This window comes from Montipora foliosa, chromosome 6 (genome assembly GCF_036669935.1).
Source record: "Montipora foliosa isolate CH-2021 chromosome 6, ASM3666993v2, whole genome shotgun sequence".
NCBI lineage: Eukaryota > Metazoa > Cnidaria > Anthozoa > Scleractinia > Acroporidae > Montipora > Montipora foliosa.
Window position 1 is genome coordinate 59449060 of NC_090874.1, and position 12500 is coordinate 59461559.

The window sequence follows — 12500 nt, forward strand, 5'->3', positions numbered from 1 at the left end:
GTATTCATTATGATATTGTTATTGAAGATTTGGAAATGTAATAACTGAATACAGGCAACAATTTTAACCCATTGACACTTGAACTGCCCTGGGGCCCGTTTCTCGAAAGTCCCGAAAACTTTTCGGGCCCGAAAAGCCATCTGTGAAATTGCCAACCGCTTGTTTTGGAAAGCTGATCTTTTAACATGTTTTCAAGGTAACAAAAAGAAAAATAACTGTGAAGTTTGACGAATTAAATGCTTTCCGTTCTTGAGTTACAAAGGGAATTGTGACACCCGAAAATGGAAAAGTTTCGGGACTTTCGAGAAACGGGACCCTGGGCCGCCCCCATTGGTGAATAAAATTGTCTGGCGTTAGACAGTAAAATCTACAGTGTACAGCTGTATTTTATTTAGTCCCACTCCTACTGTAGGAGGCATTTGGTTTAGAATTAGGTGCAGTTTTTTAACATGAGACAATGCTGGCCAGCAATGTTGCACTGTTTGTTTTTTAGCACTGTTTTCATCCGATGTCTTCCAGCTGCACCCGGATAGAGTTCTGAGCCCATTAAATTCTTACACACAGGCTCGTTTACTTCTGAATGCTTTTGATCTGTAGTCATGAAGCGATTTACTTTTCAATGTTCACTCGGGGATACTCCGAGAAGGAAATCCGAGTTCTTCTTTGCAGGAGTTGAACCTACTACATGTAGTGTACCTTCTGATAACTAGCTCAGATGTCCTACATGTACCTCCTGACGCTTTTTGTATTTGCAGTGGATTCGATTTGTTCTCTTTGAGATCATCATATTATTTTCTTAACTTGTGTAGCACATTTAATTAAAGAGTGCATTTTTGTTTTAACTAGTACACTCTGAAAGCAAAAGCACATCCAGTACCACTAAACCTCAAGACTCGAGTGTGCTTGACACTCTAGCAACCCTTGCTACAGCAACATTGAGCCACAGTGCGCCATCGACCTCCGCCTCACCACAACAAGTAACAGCTGTTTCTGGCAGACCCGTCGGCATTGCACCTCTCACTCTTCCTCCGACCACGCCTACTTTTACAACTCCACTCACCCCATCAAGTCTCTTTTCAATGCCATCACCCCTTGCAGCGTTGTCTGCCCTGTCATCGCTATCATCCCCAGCTCAAACGTCTCCCCTACCATTGTCCTTTCCGATGCCAGTGATTGCACCACAGCAGGTAGCTTCGACTGGGGCACAACTGGTCCCTTTGATGCAAGCTGGTGGAGCACCTTTCTTCTCGAGTGCACCTGGGATGTCAGCCCCTTCTTCAGCTGCTAATGATGGAGATCATACGTCGACAAGTGCAGCCAGTTCCGCCACTAGCAGTGGAACGTCTAGCACAAGTGCATCAGTGCAGACGATGGTTCCACAGACCATCTTGGCTCCTCTTCAGCTGCCGAGTGGTACCAGTCAAGCTCAGTTAGCACTAAGCCAGATGCTTACTCCGATACAAGGGGTGCAGCCCTCGGTAGTTCTTGAGTTGAATACTGCAACGACCAAGGATGGAGTAGGTACGAAACAAAACAGGCGAGCTTTTGCCTAACTAACCGTTATCTTATTTAACGAGCATTATTTATTGGCTTAAAAATCACGTGCCAGCTTTTCAAACGGCGGAAAGCAGAACAAAAGCTGATCAGGGCTTTTACATGTACTTGTGCATTTTCCCTCGCTTTCACATGCAATTCCTTCGTATTTTGGTCCATTGGTCCATTTGCATCGCTGTTTGCGCCAACGCAACTAGCTTTTGAGTATTGTTTTACGACTTAGCTCTGAATGCACGTTATCATCCTCTGACCCTTTCGTAGCCATCTTACGGCTTGTAATCATTATCATTATTGACCCTATTGTTGCAGCTCAAGTCAAAGTCGACCACCAGTCAGCTGAGTTGTTGAAAAACCAGGTTCAATCGCAGGTAAATTGTACAACTTATTTGTTTCTCTCAGACGGTTCTCCAAAAGTACCGTTTTCTTGTTATGAGGGCTTGCTTCGCCGTCAAAACGCGGGCTTATTGTTCACACCAGCATAATCTTCGATAACTGGCTCAAAACTTTCATAGTAAGACAGAAAAAGCACCTTTTTTTCTTAAATCACGATGTGGTAGTGACGTAATTTACATTTTGAATTTTCTTTGAAGCGGCCATTGTCATAGTTAATAAAGCCCCCAATGAAATTTTTCCCGCAGGAAGTCACACAAACCCAACTTCAGCAAGACGGAAGTGAAAACAAACAGGATGACGCGAATTCGCAGAGCATGCAGGGAGCCCAGGAACTACTAATAACGCTTCAAGTTCCACCTGGATTGCAACATGTACAACCTCAGTTACTGACAGAACCCACCTTTGCTCTTCAGCATGTGCAGCTTGTTCATTCTGGGCAAGAGACGCAACCGGTAATAATTATGTTATTATTATAGTGAAAGAGAATAATATTGTTTTGCAAGAGATGATTATGACAGTGGTTTCCATTTTGACAGTGGTTTCCATTTTAGTGTTTTAAAACAAAAATCAAACGAATCACAACTGACGCGAAGTTGTTGCGAAAATTTATTTGCTTTGTTACAACGTGGGATGTTTTGTTACAGTGTGGGGCGTTTCGAGGCAGCTTTAGCATTGGAAGGCAACATAATTCAGTAAAGTACGACCGTCTGGGTGTAGTCTTGAGAAGGACTGCTTGAAATGACATCGACTGAGCGGAAATCATGTTCAGAATCAAGAGATTTGTTTACCAGAAAAACTCCGGATGTTACACAAATCACTTGACTCTGTAGCTGACTTCCCCTCAGGTTGTCGAAACGTCAGTCAATGTCATCTCAAGACAGTCCTTCTCAGGATTACACTCACCCGGACGATCGTACTTTACTTAATTATGACATGACTGCTAGGTTTAAACCATTTACTAGTAAAATAAACGTTTTCAAAAACCGAATTTAATAGTGCAAGAAACAATCCAGCAAATGATATAATGACGTTTTTCAGAGATATCGGAAATAATCAAGGTCAAGGCTTTTGTGGATCGGAATTGACCAACGGTCATTCCTTTTCCCGAGGAGATTTCTTCAAGAAACCTTCCGTATGCTTCCCGTCATTGAACTTCTATATTAATATAGCCGCAAACTATGTATGTGAAGATTGCCTAACCCAAGCATCTTGAATTTAGCCAACATCTACTGGTCACTCACAGCAGAACCAAGTCACTATCGTGCAGCAGAACGATGGTAATGCGCAGACACCACAAGAGCAAGCCTCTGGCACTTCGCAGACTCCTGTTGTTCAGCTACAACTCCCGCAGGATCAGTTAAATCTTGCGCATCTCATGCAGAATGCCGGCCATGGAACTTTACCATTACCTCTGACTTTGACACCCCAACAGATGCAACTGTTGGCAAGTAAGTGAATGAAGCCTTTGGGAACTACTCATTCCAATTAACTTATCTTGGCAATAGATCCCCTCCTAATAATTGAAACGCGTGCTAGGTGAGGCGAGGTGTTAACGGTGTTACCATTTACCGACAGTTTCACTGCAACTATATTTAATTGTATCTGTCTTCGTTAGGTACTCAGTTGCAGATTCCTCAACAACAGCGACAACAGCCTCAACAGCAGGCAGCAACCATAGGGCAGCCAATTCAACAGCAACAACAGGCGCAAAACCTTGCTCACCAACTCATAGCTCAGTCAATTCCAAGGGGGAGCGTACTTCCACAGAATTATGTCTCACAACTTGGACAGGTGACAAAATTATCACGCACTGTGGTATTTCATAAGAGGCTTAGCGAGCCCATCAGATTTGGGGTTCTGTAAAAAGATCGAAGGGTATATATTGGCAGCAAAATTCGTTCTTCTCTCCAGTACAAATCTAGAGGCTGCAATTCCTTTCCTTGGAGTCTCATAAAGCACAGTCAAAAAGCAAATCTGAAGCTGTCGCTTTTATATATCAGCAAGGTGTTGACAGGAGCCTAAACCTCCAATGTAAGGGTATTTTCACAGGTCAAGCTATCTTTAGACGAGTTCTTAATAAGATTTGGCTTGGACGAGTGACCATTTCCAATCCCATGGGTTGAACTGGCTTGAAAGGTCTGGTTTCGCGCGAAAATCAATTTCAAATTAACTCGGTCTCTCAAAACGCCGTTCCACAAATACAATGAAGTTGTATCTTCCTAGTCATGGGCTTCTGGGTGTTAATGTGTGTATGTGTGTGTGACGAAGCTTCCGTGAGATAGGAGCAAAAACTCCTGGGTTTGTTTTTTTTTTATTACGTGTTCTCCAAAGAAAGGTGTCAAAGGAACCCTAACCGTAACCCATCCCAAAGCAGGGGCTTACAACCAGGAGTCTACAATTCCAATACTAGCTCTACGTAGTAGCATTTTCACGGCCATTCTCAATCCCATGGGTACTAATTTCTCATTAAAGACTCGTGATTAGCTGGAAAAGTCTGGTCTCGCGACAAAATCAATACTAGGTCTGTGTAATGGCATTTTCACAGATGAAGCTATTTTTAGACGAGTTCGTAAATAAGATTTGGCTTCCACGTTTGACTCAATCCCATGGGTAATAATTTCTCATTCAAGATTTGTGATTGGCTGGAAAGGTCTGGTTTCGCGGGAAAATCGATCTACAAATAACTCGGTCTGTAAAAACGCCGTTCCACAAATATAATGAAGTTGTACGCTCCTAGTCATGGGTTTCTGCCCAAAGACGCAATTAACCATCACTGGGTAATTTGTAGTGCTAGAAATCCATCTGAGAGTTAGGCCAATATGCAAACGAGCATAAGGAAAGAGATCGCTGGAGGGAATTGGATGCAAGTTACTATGATGTGAAAAGCATACGCACAATCTTCTCCCGTCAGGCCTTGTAGCTCAATCGACAGAGCAACGACTAATCCGAAAGTCGTAAGATTTTTACCCTACTTCCATATTAAGGCTAACGCTCTGACGGACTTCCTGAGATTTCTAGGACTCTAAATTTTCCGTGGAAAACTTTAATACCCTTTTGGTGTTAACAAACATGTATTGTGACTAAAGAAGCGAACTGACTAGCCCAATTTTGTTCTTTTTATTTAAACTTGTTGGTTCACCTTACACAAAGAAAACGGAAAGGAGAAATTTACTGATGGGCGATAAGATGTCCAACAATACAGGGGCCTGGGGGTCTTGTGAACAGCCTTAATACAGTTACTGTTCTATTACCACCCTGTTAGTTCTTATGGCGGACACAGTAACCTCTGTGTGTTTGATCGTTAGACGCCGGTGCAAGCAACAGTGGATGTTCAACAGCAGCAGCAGCAGCAGCAGCAACAACAACAACCGCAACAGCATCAACAGTTTATTTCATCTCAAGTACTGCTGCAAGTCCAAGAAGACCTTCGTAAGCTGTTGGAACAACGACAAGCGGAAGACGACAAAGCGAGAAAAGAGCTCGAAGGAAAGCTAAAAGCATTACAGAGAGACAGCGAGAAGTATCGCACGGAACTCGAGAACGCACAGAAAGAGGCAGAGACTTACCGCGGTCGACTTGAGGTCGAACGAAAGGAGAACACTAGGCTGCATCAGTTGTATGAAGCGTCCAAACAATCTCCTCTTGAATAATTACCGGAAACAGAAGACAAAATTCTAGGTACAACATTAGTTGTCTCTTAATTAATGTAGAATTTCCTTTTCAAGGGGTTGAAAAATGAAACTTGTACGGATAGTTCATGTGTGGTTGGATTTAGTTGCTTTCAAGATTTTAAAGACCTGAGTATCAGGCTTTAAGGGGGAAGTTGCCAAGAGTAACGCTCTTCTTCTTCACTGTCTTTTTTACTCCCAAAAACAAAATCAAGAGATCTGAGAGATTTGATTTGAAGCTTATATCAACTCGCACAACCCAAAGGACATAAAACTGTGAACGTGCCTAAATTCTGATCTGCTGTTTTAGTCTGGCAAAAAGACGTCGTAGTACTTTTTGCGTGTAGCATATTCAAAAAGTCTTATCTTCTTTTACGAAGAACATTGAAATAACCGTTTTATTTAACTGAGAAAACGTTTTAACGCACCCATGTTTACTAATACTCTCCTTCCCAAATCATGGCAAACAGTTTGTGTACGTCGTAAATTACTCATTTTATGTTTTTACACTTAGTCACTCGGGAAACAACGTATGACGCCATTGGAAAACAAAATCGCGTAGCCTTGTTGCAGTTAACCACGTGATGGTCTCTTAGGATTCTGGGATGGGAAGGTCTCATTTTCTTCCTAAAAACTGTGCAAAGATTGTATATAGTATAAAAATTCATTCGCAGTAAAAAAGGTTAACGTACATATTATGGTACAGTAAGTTATATGGGTACATTATTTGTTAGCATCATTTAACACAACTTTTATTTGTGGTAAGACAGACGGGAAAAGATGATAAATATTCGCGCATATTCATGTCAGTGTGAAATAGCTTTGTTTCTTTTGTATAACCCTTAATAATTCTTCAATTGTGAAACAATACTGTGAAACTTTAACCGTGTCAAACAAATGTGAGATCATGTTTCTTTAATTTCTTTTTGAGTCATGTGCTGTCTGAACTAGTTGCGATGCGTGTTTCGCACAAGGAACTTATTTCTGTGAGGATTCCGCTCTTGAAACTTTCGGCACGGCCAAAGTAGATGCATGCCAAGGAACAACAATTGGATCTGATATAGAGGGATTAAGGTGTCAGTCCACCTGGAAAACACGAGTTATTTGAAGGCATATATTAGGGACTATGTACCTTGATAGATCGGAGGACGAGGACGACAACGAGTTTATCGTACTGAGCATGCGCATAAGGTTCGGAGGCCGACATTTTTCGAAGTGCGCGGGCTCGTACTCGTCCTCCGATCTAAAGGTCCCTATTTAAGGGACAGTGCCTCTATCTATAGAGTGTTTTCACATGTCGTCACGGTGGCCATTTTAGAGGAGTGAAATTTCTTTTGGGAACAGGCCTAGTTCGATTTATAGGCATTGCTACGAGGCTTTATGGTCAAATTTCATGGCTCACTTCTGTTTTCTTTGTCTCATGTCTTAAGGGAGATTTCTAAACAAAAGAATATTTAAATTAAGCCTCGTAGCCATGTGTGAATATTGGTATATCGTACGTGGTCTGTTGGACTCTTTTTGTGAAAATTAGCGTGCAAATATGGCTGCTGGTCACATGAGCGAAAACACTCTTTTGAGTGTTTCACGTGACGTCATGGCTGTCATGTTGGTGTCCCCAAATGATCTTCCATCGAAAAGTAACCCCGTGCATTTTCAGGAGCTAGAGGGTTTCTTCCATCTAAAATAAATGTTTCACTCTTTGCTTGTGTTAACGAGTTTTACATTCCTTGCGCTTTTTTATATTTTTCTGCAGCATGGGAGTTACGCTCAACGTCCCTCTCGGTTTTTATACGTTCTTTTGCAAGATCTCCCTTGCCAAATATCCATGAATTACACAGTTCTTTGGAGGCACTGTCCTTAAAATCAAGTAAAGTGTTAACAGTACCCAGAGATTGAGTTAATCAGTAGTTTGAACTCTGTAATAGTCGATAACTTATTTAACTTATTATTAAGAAACTTGTATTACACTATCTTATGGTAGTCTTTTATTGTGATTTAAATTGTTGTGATTCTTCGTGTCTCTTTGCTGCAAAAAATAATTCTGGAAATAGTGTTTCGACAACCTATCTCCTCGTTTTTTGGGGGCCTAAGATTTTAAAGGCCAATGGCTGATGGGGAAACTAGAAAGAAGGAAAATTATTGAAAGGGAGGACAGTTTTTCGAGAGCTCTGTCCATAGTTAATCTAGGGACTGGTTACGAAACCCTGGGAATTTCAAAAGCAGGAAAAATACAGTCGCAATTAGATGTTGAACCCACCGTGATCCTGCACAATCTTTTGCTTTTGGTTCGCAAGTTAATTTCGAATAAATTAGTCGAAGGTTTTGATTGGTTATCCTGCCGAAAAAAGCGTGTTTTTGTCGGGTTTTGTGCAGGGTCAAGGCCAAAACAGCGAACAAAAACATGAAACAAAGAAACTTGTCGAGTTTCATAACCAGCCTACATCTATTACCTATGCTCTGTCTAACCTCCAGTTCCGATACAAAGGCACGAGTTGATAGCTTAAACACAAATCGTTTCCCGTAAGATCCAGTGTTGTATGGTTCAGATAAGAGAGTAGTACTCTTTCGGGAAAATCGTTCCGTTTATTGATACAGAATAACTCGTGCTGTGGTCCCAAAGTTAACAAGCTCAGTGAAAAACTGTACGATTATACTCCATGGAACAGTTGGGGTTGCAAACGAGGAAAGAGGCACGGCGTACTAGTTAAATTTGATTTCAATACAGGCGTGGTCATGAAAACTCGGCAAGGTCAAGTGTTTTCTTTTTCTTTCCATGTTTCATAATTCACCATGAGATTCAATACAACGGACAAATGGTTAACCATACAGCATTGTAGTCATACCAGAATATTCGTACACTGAACTAGGACCATTGTGTGATTTATAATATATTTGCCCATACGTAAATGTTTGGAATTCCTCCAGCATACGGCTTACGCGCTTTGTCCAAGTAACTACAGTGTTTGGTTTTTCGTTTAACTGTGTACGGCGGATCCTTAGGCAAGCAGACTATACGCCTTGGCCACTATGTACTACGGGTCTTTTTCTTGTTTTCTCTCACCCGGGAACTGCGAGTTTTCCTCCTTTCTTTATCTGTGATACCCGAAACTCTCCCGGGTAGGGTGTGATTTTGATCGCTTGCCGAAGGAGAGTTCTCATCAAAACCGGGTCGTGAAGGTGACCGATTCCGCTTCAATTTCCTTCGCTTTCCTTGCGCTTGATCGCCAAAATTGGACTTTCCGTTGTGGAAATTACTGTGATCTTGTAGGACGTTTGTGTTTCCACCCGAAGGTGTGCATGGACTCGAGTTGACCACTTGTAGTGGCGATACAGAGGGTACAGCCTGCGCTGCTCTTGAAGTTGGACTTCTTTTAGTCCGGCCAAATGTTGGGGACGTTGATTTTTTCCTGTGGTTGGTGGTAACTTCTACAGAGGCGGCTATGGAAGTCATGTCGGTGCAAGACCCCGCTATAACTCCGTTAGGTGCAATCACGTTTTCCTCAGCTCCTAAACGTACATCTTCCACAACTAAAACTGTGGTTGATTGTGCGGAATCCCCACCAGGAGAAAGCGGAATTCCCGTGGGTGACAGGGTAACACCAAGATCACTAAGCCCTTCCGAACTGATAGTCGTCATGGCGCTAAGAGGCACGTCTTGGACGGGAGAGATTTGTTCATCATGAGAATTACCAAGATCCTCCCCGCCTGGCATGAAAGCCGGCACTTCAATAACGGGAAAGAACCTGGTATTATTATGCTCTGAAAGGGACTCGGCAGTGGACTGAGAAGTAAGGACTGGACTAGTGTTATTTCCTTCAGATGACTGGAGCTGGATTTGAGGAAAGGGAATTGACAAAGGCATGTCCTCTAACAGGATAGTGTGATCGTTGCCGCCCTCGCAATGATCAAGCAAAACAGTTCCCCCAGGGCTAACAAATGAATACGGACCGTCTTCAGTTGTTATCGACAAAATAATGGGAGACGTTAAACAAGCTCCCTTGTTATCCAGAGAAATCTGACAACTTTCTTCCTCCGGTAGCATCTCGTTAGCAACACCACTACAAACTTCAGACAACATGAACGGCAAAGAGCACGGCAAATGCTTGGTTTCCCCGTTGAATCCTTGCGGTTTCTCCATGGGCATTTCTACATGCACGTTTCTTGTCTGCGCTTGCAAAGTTGACCTTAGTCTGGTTTCTAGAGCAAAGTGGTCAAAAGGAAAGAAAACATTCATCCTTAGAATGAATTGAAAGTTTTTCGCAACAAATCTTTGGGAAAAATAACTATGGCTTACCTAATACTTTTTTTTCGAGGATTCCGATGTAATTGCTAGCTTCTTGCAATATCATTCCCTGTGAAAATTTTCCCCGAGAAAATGAATTGTTAAAAAACTGCAACCCATCCTCTACCTCTGAAATGACGATTATCGTCGTCATTCCTAATTTTCTCTAAATTGGCTGTTATCGTCAATTTAGGGCGCTTAGCGCTTGATAGGGTTATGGGAAATAAATATCTATTATAATTTTTGAAAATCCGAACCCCAATGACTGAACTCGCGGGACTAGAAAATGGGAATGTTCGATTAATAACCCGATATAACGCACGGTGTGATTGGCTAAGAACAGCTAAGCGCTACAATTGTTATGCAAATTAGTTTTTTCTTTTTTAGAACTGTTCTGTCAGCCATATAATAAACAACTTGATAGTCTTGACTGTTCGGTCCTCACAGCAAAATCTCAAACCTCGGCCTAGCTGTATTGACCTCGTTATCGCTCCGTCAATACGGCAAGGCCTCAGTTTGAGATTTTGCTGTAACAACCTCACTCTCGGTTACTAAGTAGTTATTAATATGTCAATATTTTTTCTTCCGAATGCCGCTGTAAACGTGTATTATCACCCGCTAAGAAACAAGTTTAAACAGGAGAAAATGTCTGTCACCAAACCTCAAGAGAAACTAAACGGCTAAACATTTTAAAATCAAGCGCTAGACTTAACCACTATTCAGCAATGATTTTATATATATACTAATAAGTGTTTGTAAATAATCGGTACAATTGTCAGCCAGTTGATTTTTAGTGGTTAAGTGGATAAAACCAGTTCCTTCAAAGTGGGTGCTCCGAGTACAAATCCTGTCCAGGAATGCAACTTTTTCTTTTCATCTGCTACCACAATTCCAGGGACAGAGGATAACAGTCGATCCATAGAAAATTAGGAATTGTCGATAATCATCATTTCCAACAAGATCTCTTCCTCAAATGAAGGATTATCCTTCATTGTCAGTTTGCTCCAAATGAAGTCATGATTATCATGGCTCCATTTAGATTACTCTGCCCCAGGATTTGTGGTAGCAGATTTAAAAAAAAAGTAAAATCAGTCTCTGGACAAGATTTGAACCCGGAGCACCCACTTTGAAAGAACTGTTTTTATACATTTAACCACTAAAGGTCAACTTACTAGTAAGTGTGCTGATTATTTACCAAAGCTAATTAGTATATATATGAAATCATTGCTGAATAATGGTTAAGTCTAAGGCTTGATTTTAAAATGGTTAGCTTTTTCTTGAAGTTTGGTAACCGACATTTTTCACTGTGTAAGCTTGCTTCTTAGCGGGTCTTAATACACGTTTACAGCGGCATTTGCGGAAGAAAAAAGAGAGATTGACATTTAAAAAGAATGATGCCCTCAAAGTTAGTGAAGTGGTAGTCTAGTCTAGTGGTTAAGTGAAGGGTTTATTAATCAAACATTCCCAGCTCGAGTCCTGGGAGTCCAGACATTAAGGTTCGGCTTTAAAAAAAAAATGTTCATTTTCCATGATCCCTATCTAGCTTTCGGTGTCCAAAATGAACGATAGTACTTCACTCGGAGCAAATTGACAATTAAGAATAGTCTTTTAATTGAAGGAGAACAGCGGCTCGCGTAAACAACCTCGTTCCTAAGGCCCGTCCAGCTCTCGTCGGTGAAAAGCCCTAGGAATTAGGCTGCTCACGTGAACCTTTTTAACGGCTCGAAATTGAAGCAATTTACATGACAAAGGTATGCTTTAATTGTTATGAAGAACACCCAATACACTGATATGTGTATAAAAAGTCATGGCGGCCATATTTGTTCCGTAAGTCTCAAAAATATTCGCAGCGCTCTCACGCGAAACGGCAAACCAAAAACGGTACGCTGCTTCTTATCATAAAAGTGTTAAAATTCTTTTGTTTAAACTCGTCTCTTTGATTTTTTTGGGTAAACGCAGATGCTAAATCTCTCTATTGTTATTCTGAAGAAATGAGCAATTCACATGACAATGTCATTTTACTCACAAGAGCAGAGTGCTTTATCATTTAGAAGTATCTCTTACCTAGAAAGCAAAGTCCGCGTCTCAAAACATTCCCTGGCTATTTTGGCGGCGGAGCCTCCAGCGCTCGAGAAGAATGGGGCTTTTCCTCCCCCCCATTCTTCTCGCGCACTAGCGGTACTCGCTCGATACCCTGCTCGTAGGCTAACAGAAGCCACCCAAAACATGCTGGTCTAGGTAGAAAACTACGTCATAAAGAAAATGACCGCAACTGGTCTATTGAACTCAATTTTTATACAAATCTTTTTTTTCCTTTCTCGACTGAAAGCGCGCACATACTCTGCTAATATGAGGGCAGAGCGAAAACTAAGCATTGATAGAGTTAAATAAAAAAGCATAAACTTACGCGACTAGAGTTTCTCTGTACGCGAGGTATCAGACTGCGGAGACGTTCAAACGCTTTTTTGAGGTCGGCGTCGTACTTTCTACAACAGAAAATGATCACTGATATAAGAAGCTTGCGCGTGATGAGATAAAATTAAGGCTAATACAGTGGTTTTGAAAGCGTATGTAAATTGCTTAGTTACTATTTTAGCAGGTTA

General features: G+C 41.5%; 2 protein-coding genes across 4 annotated transcripts in view; one reads left to right on the plus strand and one right to left on the minus strand.

Moving 5' to 3' along the window:
• The window catches only part of LOC138007965 (ankyrin repeat domain-containing protein 17-like), a 22660-nt gene extending 15051 nt beyond the window's left edge, over nt 1-7609 (plus strand). For 2 of the 3 annotated variants that reach the window (XM_068855113.1, XM_068855115.1), the window contains 6 exons: nt 847-1521; nt 1864-1922; nt 2193-2399; nt 3167-3395; nt 3563-3738; nt 5253-7609. In XM_068855113.1, coding sequence (XP_068711214.1) covers nt 847-1521; nt 1864-1922; nt 2193-2399; nt 3167-3395; nt 3563-3738; nt 5253-5597 — 1691 coding nt within the window. In that variant the 3' untranslated portion in view covers nt 5598-7609. The remainder of the gene's footprint in view (nt 1-846; nt 1522-1863; nt 1923-2192; nt 2400-3166; nt 3396-3562; nt 3739-5252) is intronic. The other variant, XM_068855114.1, reaches the window with a different exon arrangement.
• A 149-nt stretch (nt 7610-7758) lies between these two features.
• Nucleotides 7759-12500, minus strand: part of LOC138005843 (uncharacterized) — a 13090-nt gene continuing 8348 nt past the window's right edge. Inside the window, exons 7-9 of the mRNA XM_068852018.1 lie at nt 12305-12383; nt 9910-9967; nt 7759-9812 (exon numbers count right to left, since the gene is read on the minus strand). Coding sequence (XP_068708119.1) covers nt 8641-9812; nt 9910-9967; nt 12305-12383 — 1309 coding nt within the window. The 3' untranslated portion in view covers nt 7759-8640. The remainder of the gene's footprint in view (nt 9813-9909; nt 9968-12304; nt 12384-12500) is intronic.